Source organism: Marmota flaviventris, chromosome 16 (assembly GCF_047511675.1).
Source record: "Marmota flaviventris isolate mMarFla1 chromosome 16, mMarFla1.hap1, whole genome shotgun sequence".
Classification (NCBI taxonomy): Eukaryota; Metazoa; Chordata; class Mammalia; order Rodentia; family Sciuridae; genus Marmota; species Marmota flaviventris.
The window spans coordinates 52,672,211-52,691,269 of NC_092513.1; the positions used below are offsets into that span (position 1 = coordinate 52,672,211).

The 19,059-nt window shown below is 47.0% G+C and overlaps 2 protein-coding genes across 8 annotated transcripts in view; one reads left to right on the plus strand and one right to left on the minus strand.

Annotated features, from left to right (window-relative positions):
- Window positions 1-11,801, plus strand: part of Emilin2 (elastin microfibril interfacer 2) — a 52,730-nt gene extending 40,929 nt beyond the window's left edge. Inside the window, exons 5-9 of one of the 4 annotated variants that reach the window (XM_027942890.3) lie at window positions 7,000-7,398; window positions 8,721-8,753; window positions 9,493-9,624; window positions 10,540-10,638; window positions 10,748-11,801. In XM_027942890.3, the coding sequence (XP_027798691.3) occupies window positions 7,000-7,398; window positions 8,721-8,753; window positions 9,493-9,624; window positions 10,540-10,638; window positions 10,748-11,085 (1,001 nt within the window). In that variant the 3' untranslated portion in view covers window positions 11,086-11,801. The remainder of the gene's footprint in view (window positions 1-6,999; window positions 7,399-8,720; window positions 8,754-9,492; window positions 9,625-10,539; window positions 10,639-10,747) is intronic. The other 3 variants (XM_027942891.3, XM_027942892.3, XM_027942893.3) reach the window with 3 other exon arrangements.
- Window positions 11,802-15,533: 3,732 nt separating this feature from the next.
- The window catches only part of Lpin2 (lipin 2), a 76,530-nt gene continuing 73,004 nt past the window's right edge, over window positions 15,534-19,059 (minus strand). For all 4 annotated transcript variants that reach the window (XM_071602885.1, XM_027942908.3, XM_027942909.3 and 1 more), the window contains one exon: window positions 15,534-18,986. In XM_071602885.1, coding sequence (XP_071458986.1) covers window positions 18,842-18,986 — 145 coding nt within the window. In that variant the 3' untranslated portion in view covers window positions 15,534-18,841. The remainder of the gene's footprint in view (window positions 18,987-19,059) is intronic.

Sequence of the window (19,059 nt, forward strand, 5' to 3'; positions counted from 1 at the left end):
TAATTATTCTGACTTCATGCAGTGCTGGGGATTGGAACCCAGGGCCCGTGCATGCTAGGCAAGTGCTCTACTCCAGCCCCCTGATTCAGTTATTGATATGCCCCTCCCCTATGGCTTATCCATATAAATTTTATAATTGGCTTGTGAAGTTTTAACAAAAAAACACAAGTGATGCTGATGCTCAGATAGGTAAGCCCCACTCTCTGTGGAAAGTGATAGCAACGCCCTTTCCAGTTCCAACGTCTTGGTGGAGATCTTGGCCAAGGCTGTCTTGCTATTTCAACGTTCTCTAGTTCCTACTTTGCACAAACTGAGATCTGCATTCCCTAGCTAGCCTATTCCGTTCCACGGGGTTTCAAGGTTGGCACGTCTGGACTGGTGTTTTACAGCATGGCCTGTGCAGTCTCTGCTCTTGAGGAAGAGCAGTCCCTTTTGTGATGCAGCCAGAGAGAGAGGTTTTTTTTTTTTTTTTTCTCTTCATTCCAATCACAGCAAAAAGCCTTGAGTTGGCCACTTCTCCTGGTGGATTATTCCAATGCATCTAAGCTTCCCTTCCTGTGTTGTCGAGAGAACAATCCAGGTTCTCTGAAGAGCTGCTTCTCAGCCCTGAGGGGCCTTTTGCATGCCCACCTGTCAGGCTGACTTATCGGCCACTTCCTGGCCAGTCTTCCTCACCCGGGGTCCCTTCAGCCCCCGTTTCTCTGATTTCTTGATGAGGCAGGTGCTTCTCATGCCCAGGGCATGATGGCTGGGGTTTCCTCCCAGGAACTGGGGCTCTGCCACTGGTGTGGCTGACTTCCCTGAAAGCATCCCATGGCCCCCACTCGGTGTTCTGTTGCTCAGCATTTTGGTGGATTTTTGTTTTCAAGCCTGGATCATTGTTTTTAAAATACTCCAGTTGCAGCATTTGCTTGGCAGAGACACCCTTTAGATGCTAGGGAGATGGTCTGACCTCCACTGGACCTCGGATGGATTACACTTGACACCTGAACAGTGCTTTACAGTTAGCAGAATGCCTCACATCCCTCACTTTGTCTGATGGGCGTTGAATTCTGCCTGGTGACAGGAGGACACAGCAGGGTGAGCCCATTGCATGGATAAGGTTGATAACTTGAGAGATTTCAGCCTCAAACACAGACCCTAACAGTGTAGGCTGGCCCTTGTCCCCAGCTCCTTGTTTATCGACTAGACACCCCCCAGTTGCCAGGTGCAGGGCTAACCCCATGCCCCCAGGTCCTCCCACAGCCCAGCTCCTCAGGGCACTTGTTGGGAGCAGGTTTCTTTGAAATTGTCTTTTAATAGGAGCTTCAGAGAAGAGGGGTTGGAGCCAGTGCTGGGGGTCAGGTCCCTCCTGCCTGCTTGTGGTGGCATGAGCCCCCCACCTCTTGGCAGCCAGGCCAGGTACCTCGGGGCCAATCTGCCCCTGACTCTTCATTCCTCAGGCATTATGTCCCGCAGGGAGTCACACTTGGCTCCTGCGAAGAGTTGGATTCAAATGGTCACTCCGTGAATTGGAACCATGTGTTCCGTGCAGCAGTCAGCCACGGAGAGGGATCCTTCCAGAATCACTGTCCAGTCTTTGTTGTGACTTGGTAATGACTGTCTGTGCTGGAGCGCCACATGACGCTGTGGGTGGGGCCTGGGCTGGGAGAGGCGGGGGCTGGGGGCGATGACTGGAGGGTTGGGGGCCTGGACAGTATCTTGGTTCATTCTTTTTGTTCTCTGCCTTCCACTTGGTGTGATAAGCCTTGGTGTTGAGAGAGTGATGAATATTTAAAAAAAAAAATTGTCCCATGTGTGCTGCCCCCAGTGGGACCCCAGAATGGCAATGATTTTGGGCAAGATTCAAGCGCCCAATTTAATGGCTGAGAGCAATTAGGCCATGACCCATAGTACCTGTCATATTTTCAGCCTCCTTTTATTTACCAAACCCTTCAATTGCTCAACGTCATGTATTAGGCTCTGTGCCAAGCCCTGGGGATGAAAGATAATTAAGATGTATAATCACCAGACAGCCGGAGAAGAAAAATACACAAAATCAACAGTCTCTGGAGGCCCCAATTTTTGCTGGTTCAGAGAGAAGCTTGCTCAGGGCTTGCTGGGCAGATCCAAGAGAGCTTCATGGAGGAAGTGGTATTTGAACTTGGATTTCAGGCTTGGGGGCTGGAAGAGGCTATTTTAGGGGGTGTTCACAGCAGAAGGAAAGGCATAAAGCCAGGAAAAGGCAGATGAGAGCTGGGCACCAGCGAGGTAGCTATTGCCAAAGGAGGTGAGGGACTCAGTGTCAGGAGATGGAGGACTAGAAGGGCAGATGGGGAGAGCCATGGTGGATTTCTGATAGAATACTGATTAGGAGATTTGGTGAATGAGGACCCATCTGAGGGGCCTGTACTTTGCCATTTGTTTTTAAAATTTTGGTACTGGGGATTGAACCCAGAGGGGCTTAACCACTGAGCTACATCCCCCTCCCGTTTTATTTTTTAGTTTGAGACAGGATCTACTAAGTTGCTGAGGCTGGCCTCGAATTTGCAATCCCCTTGCCTCAGCCTCCTGAGCTGCAGAGGTTACAGGCATGTACCACCATACTTGGCCGTGCTTAGCTATTTTAAGATATTTTGCTGATCGCAATTCATTCAGGGTTGTAGGACTGAGGAAAAAGTATTTTAAAAATTTGAATGGAGGTACATAAACTTGGGCTAAAGAGCCAGGAAGGAACCAGAATGGAGGAAGGAAAAATGATTGAAAAGAGAGGAGCAATGTTGGTTGGAGCAAATCCAAGAAGAGAAGGGAGGTGTTGGGGCTCGGGGCTGGGGTGGAAGTGTGTGTGTGTGCCGGGGAGGAAGGCAGCTGCTGAGCTGGGGGCAGGCGGTGGCAAATGAGGGGGAAGAAAGAAGACAGACAAGGAACACACTCAAGCATGCTTGAGTTGGAGGCGAAAGAGTGGAAACTGGCCCTTGTGAGTGTCTCCTACAATTAAATTTTATATGAAGAGGTAAAATAGCACTGAGAAGCTGATACTGAAACCTAACCCCCCACACCCCATTTCCCTTCTACGACTTTTCCAGGTGTTCCTCCCTGCCCCTCTTGATATTTACCTCTTTACTTCTAAATTGACTTATCAACTTTAGACATTTTATATTGGCTTCCTCTCCTCCCAACTCCAAAGTGGTTATACTACCATAAATCAATTTTCAATATTTATGCTATTAGGAGCACCATAGCTCCCCATGGTCACATTGCATTCTTTAACTGTTTTTCCGAGTTAGCAGTCAGTACTTGCTTAGATTTTATGTATCTATTTTGGATTCTTCCCATTCTCCCAACAGCCTCTCAGTATAATTTTATCTGCCATAAAACTTATCAGGCCATTTGGCCAATTCCGTTTTTTTAAAAAAATTGGAAACCTCATTTCTGGAATTCTTTCTGATCCAATCTGGGTCCGTCATTTTTTTAGATTGACTCTAAGGCTTTCAATCTGAGACTGCTTTCACTAATTGTTCTTCAAGAAACAGCTTGCACCTTTTTTTTGGTGTGAGACCCTCTTTCTGACTCTTTTTCATGGCTGACTCCTTTATTTCAGTGGAAAATAGTTTCAGTTGTTTTTTTTTTTTTCTTTTTTAGTATTTTTAAATTTTTTTTGTAGTTATATATGACAATAGAATTTATTTTGATATATTTATACAAGCATGGAATATATCTTATTCTACTTAGGATTCCAGTCTTGTGGTTGTGCACGATGGTGAGATTCACTCTGGTCTATGCATATATGTGCATGTCAGATTCATTATGTCAGATCCATTCCACTGCCTTTCCTATTCCTATCCCTCCTCCCTTCCCTTCATTCCCCTTTTGTCTAATACTTTGAACTTGGAATAGCTTTTAAAGAAAAGGGCGCTTTTGAGGGGTTTTGTTCTGTTTTCTTTTAAACTATTGCGTTTCTGAAAATGTCTTCATTTATTTACTTATTTTAGTCGTAGATGGACACAATACCTTTATTTATTTATTTTTTTAATGTGGTGCTGAGAATCAAACTCAGTGCCTCACACATGCTAGGCTCTACCACTGAGCCACAACCTCAACCCAAAATGTCTTTATTTTGCTCTCATGATTGATGGGTATTTTGGCTAGGTATAGAATTTAAAGTTAATAATTATGTTCCTTCAATATTTGAAGGCATTGTCCTTTTAACTTCTGGTTTTCCATAGTGTTGTTGAAGAGCTTGATGATGCCCTTGTGGTTTGTACTTTTTATGTGTTTTCTTTTGAAAGTTTGTGGTATCTTTTCTTTTCTTTTTTAATATTTTTTTAGTTGTAGGTGGACACAATATCTTTATTTATTGCTTTTGTGGTGCTGAGGCTCAAACCCAGTGCCTCATATGTGCAAGGCGGGCGCTCTACTACTTAGCTACAGCCCAGCCCGAAGTATCTTTTCTTTATCTTCAGTGTTCTGAATATGCTGTGGTGTTTTAGTCTTCTTGTGTTGCCATAATAGAATACCAGAGACTGGGTAATGTATAAAGAAGAGATTTCTCACAAATCTGGAGGTGGGATGTCCTAGGACATGATACTGGCATCTGGTGAGGGCCTCAATGTTCAAAGGGCAAAGAGGCAAGCAAACTCATGGGAATGAGAGAATCACAAAGGGGATAAGCTCACTTTATAACAACCTGCTCTGGAGATAACTCACTCCCATCACATTCACCTGCTGTAAGGTTGAGAACCCGATGACCTGAACACCTGGCGCTGTGCCCCACCTCCACTCCTGTGCCCCACCTCCACCCCTGTTGCATTGGGGATTAAGTTCAACCTGAGTTTTGTATGGGACATTCAAACCATAGCACTTAGACTTTTTATTCAACAATGATGCTAGGATCTTTAATTTTCTTCAGTTCTGGGAAATTCATTCTCTCCTTACCACCCCCCCCCCCACCCCTACTCTACAGTTTTTCTGATCTTTTTCTAGAAAGACTATCCGATAATTTTCTTTTCTTTTTTTTTTTAATGTTTATTCTTAAGTTTCAGGTGGACAGAATATCTTTATTTTACATTTATGTGGTGCTGAGGATTGAACCCAGTGCCTCGCGCGTGCTAGGCAAGCACTCTACCACTGAGCCACAACCCCAGGCCTCCACCACCACGTGATAATTTTCTTATGGTTTCCTCCTCCTGTCCATCATTTTGTTCTACCTTCTGAAAGATTTCCTTGATTTTGTCTATCAACCCTTTTATCAGACTTTCTTATTTTGGCAAACATACTTCTAATCTGCAAAGGCTCATCATATTCTTATTTCTTTTAATTTATATTTTAGTTGTGGATGGACACAATACCTTTATTTTGTTTATTTATTTATTTTTATGTGGCGCTGAGGATCGAACCCAGTGCCTCACACGTGCTAGGCGAGTGCTTACTTAAGAGTTCCGTTTCACTAGTTGTTTAGATAGCTTGTTTTGTTCTGTTTCATACTGGTGGCTTTCCTCAAATTCCAGGTGACCCTTACTTGGTTCATCTTTAACAGTGAACTCTAAATAGGGTTTCATGACTAGATTCCATTTCAGGGGCAATTCTGAAGAATCCTATCACTGATCAGAGGTATGAGCAAGTGTCCTCAGGGCTGAGCAGGAGAAGGGGTCTATTCAGTGTATATACTTTGACTTAGTGCTTTTATACCAGTGTCCCCATGTCTATACTCCTTCTGCCTCAGTGTTTTTTTTTTTTTTTTAGTTGGAGTTGGACTCAATATCTTTACTTTTATGTGGTGCTGAGGATCGAACCCAGTGCCTCTCATGTGCAAGGCGGGCGCTCTACCTCTGAGCTACAGCCCCAGCCCGTGCCTTGGTTTTTCTATCACACCCAGACCTTCTCAGCGACAGAAGCCATTCTGTTGTATGTAATGAGTGAACTTTTTGGTACATAGAATGGAATTAGCTCAGTACCATCCTTGGGAGAACAGAGACAATGATCAAATCGTTTTCTGTAGGGCTTAATTCTCAACATGAAACATGGGTTAGGAAAGGCTGTTTGAGAAATAACCTCTCTAGGGGTGGTCTGGGAACCTGGCTGTGGGTGGAGGGTAGCATGCATTTGATCTGCCATATTTACCTTAGAGAATGCTCACTCTAGACACTGGGCCACAACACAATCACTGTTGCCCAGCTGTGATTATGCAGCTTTGGAACCTGGGGCATCGCAGGACCAAACAGAGGAGGTGGGTGTTTGTTTTCCCTTTGCAAATGGAATCTCAGTCAGACTGGTTATTTTTAGAGGGGTGCTCAGGAATGGGTTCCTGGAAGGTTGGTTCTGAGAATGTATTTGGAGAAGAAATGGGCGGCAGCTTCTGGATGAGTCACAGTGACCATCTCAAAAAGAGAAATGTGAATCAGGAGGTTCCTCTGTGGGAAATTCCTTCCACTGGTAATCCACAGGGTGTGGTGAGACAAGTGGGCATGCCTGCTCCTTTGGATCTATGTCAACTGCAGAGAGGGGTTCCCTGAAATATGCATAGATCACTGGCTGGGGATAGATGTGGGGTCTCCACAGCAGAGTTCCTCAACAATCAGCTGACCCTGAGACTAGCTTGTGTTGGAGACTAAGGTGGCCAGTGGCTTCAGGTTCCTTTAATTTGTAACCTGTGATACCTCATGGCATAAGCATGGAGTGAAATCTGTTCGTTTACCTAAACGAACAAGCAGGATGCCATTTTGGAGAGTGCCTCTGTCTGCACAGGAGAGGCGGAAATCCTTTTGTGTTGGGCAGAGGCTCCTAGCTGGCTTCTTAGGGTGACCTGAAGGCAGCTTAACCGTAGCTTCTTCAGATGTGAGGCAAACTGCCCCAAGCTGTGGTGCTGTTCTTGGATGTCCTGGTGGGGACAATGCTCTAGCCACGTGGCTGATGCTCCTGAGACTAGCTTGTGTTGGAGACTAAGCAAAGTCCCTCACAGACCTGAGACCAGCAATGACTTGGAGATTTTTTAACCCTGTGTTTCTTTCTCTTAATGCTCAGCGGAGGAGCCCTCAGAAACGCCCCAGCCTCTGGCCCCAAAGGCCCCACAGGTGCCTGCAAGGCCCTTGCCATCGGAAGCCCCCACTGAACTGCCACAGCCCAAGCCAACACGGCCATCACCGGAGGACCCCGCAAGACGACTGCACACAGGCCAACGGCCAGTGCTGCCCAAGAGACCCCCGCAGCTGTGGCCCCCAGAAGAGCCACTGCCCCCACCGGCTCGACCTGGCTGGACAGGGCTGCCTTTCTTGCCTGGCTCCACCGGGGTCCTAATGGAGACTGGAGAGGCCGGGCCTCCGGGGAGGATGGGCGTGTCAGGAAGGGGCCTGCCCCAGGGTGTGGATGGCCAGACGGGACAGGAGGCCATCCCCAGCGCAGAAGGCTACGCAGGAGCACCAGGTGAGCCTATCACAGAGAAGGCACAGGGGACGGCTGCAGATCACCTGAGCCTTGGGGTACAGGGGTGGGTGTGCTGCCTGGCCCCAAGTGGGTTTAGGGTCCCAGATTTAGCGGGACAGGTTCAGAAAGAAGCTTGCAATAATGTCAAGGACCAGAGGGGGGTGATTTATGCTAATCTAACTAATGTTGGCTGGGACACTCCAGGGACAGCAAAGAAAATTATACTTAGAAATGTCATCATCTCAGGGGTTGGACTGTCTGTTCCACGGGGGCAGCTCACTGGGCTTCCCAAGCAGGAGAGGTCTCCAGAAACCAAGTTTAGTGAGCCTGCTCGGGGCAAAGACCATTAGGGGCACAGCAGAGTGGGAGGCAGCCTCGCCACAGTCCTGGGACCTGGCATTCAGTGTCCCTAAAATTTAGTTCCTTCAATGCCAAGGGAGGATGGCAACAGAATCTCAGGGGATTAGGGTGAGAATGAAAGAGCAAAGGACTTGGCTGCGGAGCGTGCCACACGTGTCGTGTCACTGCTGTTACTGTCCTGGTGATGGTGTAGTCAGAGTTAAGGCACGAAGAAAAAAGAGTGAGCATTCTGGGCTCCTTCCCCAGTGCCAGGTCTCCAGCCCCCAGCCCTCCTGGGGGCTGTTACAGGTGAGGAAACAGAGGGGCCAGATGATGTCGGCTTCCATAGACATTCCTGGTCCCCTCTGGGACCAGGCTGACCTTCAGGGGCACCTGATCAAGGTCAGAGTTGGGGTTGGTCCCTGTTAGTGACGGCCTAGTGCACACATGACCAGCGAAACATGGTGGCTGCCTGGGTCACTGCTGAGTCTCTCCCTAGCTCTCCTTTTCCCCGTTCCTTCTCAGCCTCCTGAGCTACAGTGATCACAGTTGCCTTTTCTAAGATGTTGGTCTTCCATTAGTTCCGTGTGTCATGGGTGACTATATTCTGCTGGGCTGTTTTTTAATCCATCCATGTCTGCAGGCCCCTGCCCAACTGTCCACGCAGTCAGTCCAGTTGAAGGCCTCCCTGGTCTGACCCCAAAGCCCCAGCGCCCCACCTTTCTCTTTGGATTCCTGCAGCTGGCTTGCTCTCAGGGCCCTCTGGCCTGTCTAGGGCAAGGCAGGCTGGTGAGGAAGCAGGGCCAGGAGTGTGCAAATGTGCTTCCAGATCTGAGAGGGCAGCTCTCAGGATAGATTTCCTTGCTGTGTCTGTTTCATTAGTAATAGAGAATCAAGTAGAACACGTTGGCAGGGAGGAAAAAGGGACTCAGCAAAATGAGTTACTGTTTCAGGTCTTGACATTCCTTTCTCTTGTGTTTCAGGATACCCCAAGTCACCTCCTGTAGCCTCCCCAGGTACGTCTGCTCAGAGACAGGGCAGGAAAAAGGATGGTCCTCTGTAGCCTCTACCCTGCTCTGTACTCCTGCTTCCTCCCTGGGCTGTTAGCATGAGCGGAGCTTAGGGCCCGGCCCTTGCACACCCACAGCAGCAGGGCAGGCCCCTGCTGACTGCAGTGGACCGAACCCTTCAGAGAGGCTCGAAGGCAGGTCCAACACAAGGAATTTTCCACCCTACATCATCCCAGCTCAGTTTCCCAAGGGGATCACTGGGTGGGCCCGTGCCCTGGGTGGTCCTGATGAGCTTCCTGGGGGCCCAGGCTTTATGGGCTCATTAATAAGTAACTAGCTCCCTAAATGATTCTTTTTATGCACCCAGAACCTGCCCCTAGCTTGTAAGCAGTTTTACACATGCGTATACCTGTCTTCCTCACACATGCAGTTAGTCACTCTCATGGTCATAGTCTACCTGTCTTGCACACATGCGCGCGTGTATACACACACACACACACACACACACACACACACAGTCTCTCTCTCATCCTTCTAACCAGAGCCAGTCCAATCCCAGGCTTCCTTAGCTGACTGCTGATCACAGATGAGGGTGACCTTCTGGCACTTGGGTACTTTGCCACTTTCAGATGAATAAAATGGTCCTGGGACATAGGCCTGATTTTCTGGCCCTGACACCTGTCCCTGCTCCAGATAGACCCCCTCCCTGGAAACTGCCATTGTGTTGACATCCCCTCTCCCCCAGCAGGGGTTCCAGGGCCTGCTCTGGTGTCTTTTTCTGCTGGGCTTACCCAGAAGCCTTTCCCCAGTGACAGTGGCGTTGTCCTCTTCAACAAGGTGCTGGTAAATGACGGGGATGTTTATAACCCCCAAACTGGTGAGTACTTGCAGGGAATGTGGTGCTGCCTCCTCTTACCCCAGTGCAGGTGGGGTGCTCCCACTCCTGTGGGGTCAGGGAGTTCACCCTGGGCATGTGCGGCTCTGCCCAGGACTGTGGGAGGCAAGTGAGCAGCCACGTTCTCTAGTCATGAGGTCAGCATGCTGGCCCCTCATCACTGAAGGGTCATTCATTTTTGTATGGTACTTAAGAATGCTCTGACAGCCCTGGCCTATTGCACTGTGACCAGTTCCCTCCCAGCTGTCCTCTAGTGGCCACGGAGCACCACTCTTTCTCCACATCTGACAGTCACTCTAACCCCCCTGGAACTTGGCAAGCAATAGGCTTCCTCCAGAATCTTGTTTATGATGAACAGAGCTAAGAATGGGGCTGTGTTCTCTCCAGAAGGGGAGGATTCTGGCATTTGGGTCTCATACTGTAAACAGAATTACTTAAAAATGTATACTTCGGAGTCTGTCTGCAGTGCCTGCATTGTCCCCATGCCCTCAGCCCTGGGTTATTTTGGGGAACCCTGTGAGGATAGTGGGGATGGAGCTCCCCCCAGGCTTCCTGACAGCGCCATCCGCCTTCCTTTCCTCCATGGGACCCTGCGTGGGGATCTCCTTTTCCTCTGTATGAAGGGAAGGGCCTTTCTCATCAGCCCATCACTGTCCACCCAGGTTTGCTTGCCTGTCTGGACCACTGGGCAATCCCAAGAGAAGCATGGTTTCCTGGCATGCCTGAGCCAACCAGGCCAGGGAAGAGCCCACAGGGCAGGTGGCGTGAGGTTGTGGTCCTTTTCCAACCAGCCTTGGTGCCACTGGCAGTAGTTATTTGATGTGGACGTGGTGCTCCTGAGGGGCACTGCTTGTAAGCTATTGGAGAGGGACTTGATTGCCTTTTGGTAATTTTTAGCCACTGTCCTCACACTGGCCCACCTGGTCACCATTCAGCGAATCCCCTGTTGTGAGGGCATAGAAGCCCCCTGCAGAACTCGGAGAAACAGAACTCCAGGTACCCCAGGCTTTGTTAAGTTTCTGATCAGTTCATGGGAGACTGTGCAGCAGCATCACACGCCTTGAAGGAGTCACATGAGCTCACCTGTCTGCCTTCCTCCCCCTAGGGATCTTCACAGCTCCTTACGATGGGCGCTACCTGATCACAGCTACTCTCACCCCTGAGCGGGATGCCTACGTGGAAGCCGTCCTCTCAGTCTCCAATGCCAGTGTGGCCCAGCTGCACACAGCCGGGTACAAGAGAGAATTCCTGGAGTACCACCGACCCCCAGGGGCTGTGCACACTTGCGGCGGCCCAGGGGCCTTCCACCTTGTTGTGCACTTGAAGGCCGGAGACGGTGTCAATGTGGTGGTGACTGGGGGCAGGTTGGCCCATACAGACTTTGATGAAATGTACTCCACCTTTAGTGGGGTTTTCTTATATCCTTTCCTTTCCCACCTCTAGGGTGGCCAGGGAGAGGGGAGAGATAGATGTAAAAACTCTGAAGCTTTAATATATTCAGTTTATGTATGTAACTGGAGCACTGATCTAGAGTTTTCTGCATACATCCTTCCACCTGCCCCTAAGATAAAGGCCTTACCTCGCTGTTGGGCCACCACACCTTAAGAGTTTGCAGACAGGTAGTGAGGAGTTCACCTATTTTTCTGTCACTCTAACTGGACAACTGGAAGACTTGGAAAGCCCCCTTGCCTGCAATCCGGCTCCCCTCTTGCATCTTCCCAGCCTCCAGCTCAAGGTTCCTGGGGAACACACCTGGTGCTACCTGTGGAGGTTTACACTGCTTCCCAGAGGGCAGGGCCGCGGGGTGGTGCCTTGCTGCTAGAGAGGAACGGCAGCTGGCTGAAGGTGGGGGGCGCGGTGGTGGTGGTGGGTAGCCAGCGTCTCCTCCTCCATAAACTACACGCGGGAGAAAAGTTTAAACACTGAAGTGCTAACGTGGCCCATGCCACCCCGTACAGGGACCCAGAGTTCAGTTTGGGTTGTTCCCTACCTGGCTAGCTGCCATGGCCTGGGACTCATCCCTGCTTACTGGGCCCTGGCCCCACTGCAAAAGGGGATGTGCCACACACTATTTATGAAACTTGTTGGGCTCCTTAGATGACATGTACAACTGAAGTGCAAAGACAGGGAGTGTCAATAAATATGTAAAACCACTTTGAGTTACTTCTCTAAGTCTGGTGCCTTACGGATTGGGAGTTACTGCTAAAAAGCAAACTGAAAGGCAATTGACTTTTTTTTTTTTTTTTTTTTTAATTGCTGTAGAATGATCTTGCATAAATTAGTCTCTACTATAAAACTTATCTATGAGCAACCAGGCTGTATGCCTGGGTTTTATCTTTGGCTTGTAAAGGCAGACTAGCTGTGCTTGGAAGTCTGGGTTCGCCATGATCCCACAGCTAAAGAAGGGCTCTTCCACGGAAGACTGGAAACTCACATATAATCAGCAGATTTGGTCCCAGGCTGAGACCAAATCCTCATTGCTTCACTGCACAGATCACTGGCAAGACATAGCTTATGAACTCTTTTAAGGTTCCTAAGCAACAAGAGGCTCAACACAAAACTGATCACTTCTGAAAGCTGAGATCATCTGAGAAGGTGGGCATCTTCCCAAAGTAAGCACACACTGTTCTAGGCCCAGGCGCAGTAATACTTGACTAGCGCCCCAGAAACCTGTAGGCACACCAGACCCTTTAGCACAGTGTGGATTCTGCTAACCAGGTTGGGAAGATGTGTTCGTCAGTCAAGTAAGCCAGGGGAAGGTGCACACGAGAGAAACAAGAGCTTTAGTGTCCTTGGCCTGCACCGAGCTGGCAGAAGAGGCTCTTGAGCTATAAAAATGCCTTGTGTTTCAAGGCCTGTTTGCAAAGAAAATTACAGGGTGGCCACTGCACACTTCAGTGCACTCATCCCCTACTGCAGCTGGGGAGAAGTGAACAAGAACTCAAGGTTTGCTGCTGACTATAATTCAGACCTCTGTCCAGGAAAGGGAGGAAGAATGGCCGTTCTCTCCCCTGTTTCTGCAGCTGGTGAATTGGCTAAAAGCAGCTGTCAGTGTATCCTTGGCTATCCTAGAAATGACTCATGGGAAAAAAAAAAAAAAAAACAAAGTAGTGGAGTGTTTTCAGGAAAACCCAGTTGGCACACATGCTTACACCCTCTTTCCTCACACTCCCCTTCTAAAGACTTCAGTGCCAAAGGAGACACTCAATGGAAAAGCAGGAACCAGAAAGAAGGTAGGTAACAACTGCATTGTCTACTCTTCCACAGGCTGCTTCTAGTGCATCACACACAACTTAGTCATCCTCAGTGCAACTTGACTCATTTACCAAAATACATGCATTTCAGCTCTGTGCATCCAAGACAGGCAAAGCAGCATAATTATAGCAGGAGCCTGCATTTATTTCAAGATAAAATGAGATGAAAGCTAGACCCTGCCACATGTAACAGCAAGATTATAAGGGAAGAGCCTGTCTTTTCATACAGATGGAAAACAACAGGGTCAAGAGAGCTCAAAGGCTGTGGTGGCGGGTAGGGCAGTTTCAGAGCATGGCCCTTCAAGAAGTCAATACCCTTGAAGCTGTGCATGAGAGGTACAAACCAAATCCTAGGGCTTAATCAAACCTAAGGTGGTTATGACTTAAGAAAAATTTTTAAGGGGTTTTTGCTATGCCGTCCAAGTTGGTTCTGAATTCCTGGGCACAAGCCACTCTCCCAATCAGCCTCCCGATTAGCTGGGACTAGGAATGTGTGCCATGACACCCCCAGCTGAGGTTATAACTTCTGAAATCAGAGTTGTTACAGAGAAAAAGGTCCAAGTACTCAAGTCTTAACTGAAACACTTTCCCCCCTCACGGAACACTACCAAATGGCCTCATTAAAGAATGCAAATCAATGGACTTTGTATTTGAAATTATTTCTAGATTAGCAACATTACTTAGCTTTCCCAATGACTACCATATTTTAAATAGTTTCCCCACAAATTATTTGCAGTTTGAAAGGGGTATCTGTGGTCAGAGACATGACTAAGTCCATACCTGTAGATCTGAAAATGGCTTTGCCCATATCCATTTTCTAAACATTCATGTTTTTCTTATGCCTTCCTAAGATGGGAAGGAAAAAAGGACACATGCAAACTCCACTGGGTGTAGGATGTGACAGAACCGCAATTGAGCTGGGCCTCTAAGCTTAGGGAAGGATGTCCGCTGACCCCTTACTTAAGGGACCTGGAGTGTGAATGTGTGTCTGTTTTTTTTTTTTGCTGGGGAAAGAACAGAACCCAGTACCTTATACATGCTAGGCAAGTGCTCTATCCTTGAACTCCCTGGCCTTCTAGTAATGTTTTTTTTTTTAAACTTAAGTTTTTGCCACCTGGAAATCAGTAATTACAAAACATGCCAATATACCAGTTCTTTGGTCCCTGACCTGAGTTCTGTCACTGACAGGAATGCTTTCTCCAATCTCACCCTCAAAGGTTAGCAAGTAACCCCCCATGCATCATTTTTCATGAAGGATGACTAATTACTTGTCTCCTTCAAGAAGGGTGACAGTGCTGCTCAGAATCTGTACCAGCTCAGAAATAATCAATTCCCTGAGTTTGTTAGCTTTGTGTGAAATAAGATTTCCTGTACTAAAAAATGCTCCCTCTCCTGATATTAGGGAACATATTTAACAGATTACTAATCCACTCTACCTTTGTAATTCAGAATAGTTGGCTACCTTGCTCAATGCACTAGCATTTGACCCAAATCAAAGTCTAGGCACATATGGTGCACAGGGTCATGCATTCAAGTGGTCTAATTATTGCCCAAGAAGTCCTGTGGAATTCCAAGAAGAATTCAAGAGGCCTGGGAAAATGCAATAACGACAAGAAATTAACTGGTGTAACAGTCACACTGTGTAGCTCTTCAAATCATCCTCATGGTGCCACGAAGAAATCAGTACTGCAGCTCTGCTACTGGACTGCCCACATTTTCAGCTTCAGGTAGATGCAGCCTGCACCTGACATCCAACTGCTAACAGGCTCTTACAAAGCAACAGTAGCACAAAATGATATAATGAATGCCTACAAAGGAGTAACTATTAGTTTCTGTGGGCCTCAGCTTCTTTATCTGTAAAATACTAAGGCTGATTTAACCCTTGCTGAGTAAAATGACATCTCCAGACCAGCAATAAAGCTCGACTTGTTAGCTAACCAGAAATGCAGACTCTTGGGTACCCTCAAACCTGTTGCACTTTAACAAGCTCTTAGGAGATTTCTGTACTCATTATAATCTGAGATGCTGCAGTCTCTGAGTTCTTCATTTTCAGTCCCAAAGTATACCCTCCTAAAGACTCATAGTTCCTGTCACCCTGCCCTCTTATCATAGTAAAGAGGAATTAAATACCAAGTTTTTTGATAATTGAAAGCTCACTGATGGAGAGACCCGTGATCCAACATGTGCTGCCCTGCAGCAATCTGAGAGGATGAAAAGGATTTAATCTGTGGGATGTGGGCTTTTGGTCAAAGATCACTTTGACTCCCCCTGATCTAATGAAAACATCAGGACTGCTAAGTGGCAAATCCCGAGGAAGGGTTTAATGAAAGGTGGGGTGTTCAGGACTGAGTAGAACTCCTAGGGGACTCTAAAGGGCTGATATGTCCACCAGCCAGACTACAAGAGAAATTACATATGTATGAATGAATCACTTCCTGGCAGAACCTACAAAGCAAGAGAGGTTAGTTCCTATGAGTGTAGCTTCACTTCTGGAATCAGGTTTTAAAAATAAGCACATAGACGCATCGTCTAAGTGTCAGAAAAGATCAAAATGCTAATTTATGGAAATTATCAATTTCTGGCAAAAGTATAGAGAATATGATTTAACTGTCCCTTGAAAGAAAGAGTCAAATGCACTCAGAGTTTATGTTTGTTTATTGTTGTAACATTTTGTTTTGAACATCAAACACTGCACCAAAATATGAGCCATTCATCTTACGATGTCTTTACCATAACTAAAGAGTACTGTATTGATGTTTACAATTAATTTCAGACAACTGAAAACTTATTAGTGATATTTCTGTCTAATAATCAAATACTTCATCATTGGCTGAACGTAATTATTAAATTAAAGAGCAGTTTCCCCTCCCTTTCTTACCCTCAAACCAAACCAAAAGTCATTTTCCACCTGGAAATAACATTTATTTTAACCAGTTTTAAATAAAACCCAGCATGCTCTAAAACATGGTTTCCCAGAGTGAATATGATACTTGAAAAGATAAAGCTCCCTGGATGAATCCGTTTTCACCAACTTGCAAAAAGAGAAAGTGCTTAATGTTTTTTCTAACCATTTCTTCTCTCAAAGGCCTTGCTTCACCTTCAAAGCAACTACAGAAGGGCTGTGTGCAGGCCCATGGTCAAGTGGGCTGTTCAGGGCAGAAGCACGTTTCAGTCACTTAGTCACCTTTCCTCCTCAGTTGGTTTCCCTATGATTTTTAGCAGCTTTTGTTTTAGGACATCAAACTAGTAGGTTTCTTTTTCCAAATGAAAACTCTATGTAGATGTGTTTGAACACAGTGAACCATTACTGACTATGGCGCTAAGTGTGCATGCTCCAAGTCCACACATGTACCTCGCAGAGCCTGACGGAGAGCAGACATTAACTTCCACAGCAGTACAAGCTTTAACACATGATATCAGAGCAAACACTAAAGTTAGACTGAAATGGGAAGAGGGAAAGGGGTCATGTCACCAATGGAGCAACTGACAAGAATGACTTGGAAGAGCCCAATCTCCCTACAGCTGTCCTTGTGACGTTGCTTGTCACTGAGCCAGCGTGAGGTTGATGCTTCAACTCGCCATCCTAAGAGATTGTGTGCAAACACACTCAAGGGCATCTCTCTTTCACAGAAAGAACAAATGTCATTTGTACCAAATGGCAATGGATGTTCAGCACAAACTTAATATTTTCTTAACATTACAGCAATAGTAATCATCTACTTTCAGCAAAAGGGACTCCTTTAAACAAGGAAAAAGACTCACGGTCATTAGCCTACGTACCCACTGGATCAATCTGCAGCAACAAAGTCTAGGGCTAGTGGACACTGAGACAGAAGAACCAGCCACCCTCAACACAGGCTGGGAGATCCAGATACTAGGCTGGATCCTCTCAGAAGGCCTGTATATCCAAGGAGAAGAGCTTGTCAAGAAAAACTAGTCAAAAATTGTGAAGGACAACCTAAAAAGAGGATGCATATTAAGATTTTCTGTACCACACATATGCAAAGAAGTCCTACTAAGCGCAGATTAAGCACATAAAGCTCTCATTCTTCCTCTAAATCAAAGGCAGTTGAAAGGACACACTGGTGGCATCTATGGAAATAAGAAAACTGCATGGATATTTTACTAAAATCTTAATTCACTAACTGGGCAGAACTTCATATAAACATAACCTAGTTCTCCTATTTACTATATATAAATAAACTCATTAGACAATTAGTCCTTAGCACTATTTAAGGGGGAGGTTTTGCACTGGAGAAAGCCTGTGTCATCTCTTCTCTAGGAATATGTGCCTCCAGAGTTTGCCACTGAGAACTGTGTTCAAGGGGTTTCAACAGTGCCTCCATACCCAATAGCACTAGGGAAAAAAGGCTGCAATCAGTCAGGGCCTTTCAACTCTCCAATCTGGAAAAATAATCACCCGTTTCTCCAACTCTAGATCAGTATTATTCTGGGTAAAGCAAACTAAAACAAGAGAAGTTCCCCGAGAAGATGACAGGGACACACAGGAGTTGGAAATGAAACTACCTAAAAGCATCTGCAGCTCCCCCTCAGCTCAGGAACCACTGCTTCCTGCATCTTCCTCAACGGAGGGCTCTGCCCTGGGGCCATTTCAAGTCCCCTGAAAGCCCTGAACAGTTCTCTTGATGTTAACAGTGACTGTCAACACCCAGCTGATCACCAACACCAGAGGGGCTTCTGGCACACAATCCTTCCCTGCTGCTCTCTATTCCCACATGTGATACGAGCTCATTACAACCAAGCCAGTCCATGCAGCTGCCATGTATATTTTAGTGCAAATGCATGAGTACCTCTCTGTCCCCATGGGATCTCAAAGGGTAGTCTCTGCACTTGCCAACCACATAAGTGCCCCAGTTGCCAGAGGAGTTGGTCTGGGGTCGCTGCTGAAGGGCTGATTGCTCAACAGGAGCTCCAAGACCCCTTTCTCACATGGTTTCTATAGAATTTAACATAGGGTTGTGATGACAAAGCCAAAACTACTGGCCAGTGGCCTTTACACAAGCTTCATTGTGCTTCCCTGACTAATTTGAAGCATGGAATTTTAGAAATCCTGTCCCAAAGCAAGATACCTAAAGCCCCATCTAAGCCAGGCAACAGGCACAAGGACAGAGAAAAGGGCTATCCCCAGGACCTACTGCAACTGTGTACTTGCATTTTTGTGTTGGTGTTCTTTGTTTTGAAACTCAAAATCCCACTATTATTCCAGACATCAAATATAAATCTATTCTTCAGCTATGTCTAAGAAATAACTTAAAGGCCTCTCACCATAGAGTAGTCACAGATAAGAAACTGATTATCCAAGGGGATTTTCTCCCCAGAAGTTCATGTTGGTGGGTATGGGTTCAGTGGCTCTGGTGCATAAGCCCTGGGGGCCCACCCAACTTGGCACAGCGAGCAGCTATTCTGTTTCAGTGTGCAGAAATGGAGGAACCCAGCGGAAAGATGTGCACAGATAGTTTTAGCCAGCATCACAACTGGATCTGTGGCAGTTCAATGGACCGGACCCTCTGAAGAAAGCCCTGGTTATAGAGAGACAATCTCAACTGCTCAGTAGAAATTGTTAACACTTTACTTTGTGTAACGTTTTGGTCCATTCTTTAACTTCTGTTTTCTTCCTTTTAAGTTAATGAAAATTGAAGGAGTGCCCAGTATACAACTCCACAGGAAGCACGTGTGAAGGCCCATGTGTGACAGAGCACAAGGGCTTTAACTCAGGCTGAGCCCCTCTCTTCTCCTTCCGAGGGCTGAGCAGTAGCCTAGGAAGGTGAAGGAGGGTGGTCGTGCCAGCTCCAGGGGCCCTGTCCCTGCTCTAGAAAGAAGGTGCCCCACTGTCAGCCCTGGATCCTTGTCCACAGGATAGGTCACCTTCCTTGCTGTGAGGAGAGTGACTACACCTCCCCATTACCCCTGCCACAGGTGCCACTTCAGGCCAGGTCATCCAGGTCCACATGAGGGATTGGGTCTCGCCAGTAGCAGAAGGAGCTGAACTCTGGGCACAAAAAGGCAGAATTCTGTTCTTTATCGAGAAGTGGGAACACATGCTCCACAAGCTCACTCAGCCTATGATACCTAGGAGAAGGGATTGGGGAAGAGATGCAGATTGTTACTTCAAAATCAAGATAAGGCACAGTGCATGGGCTGT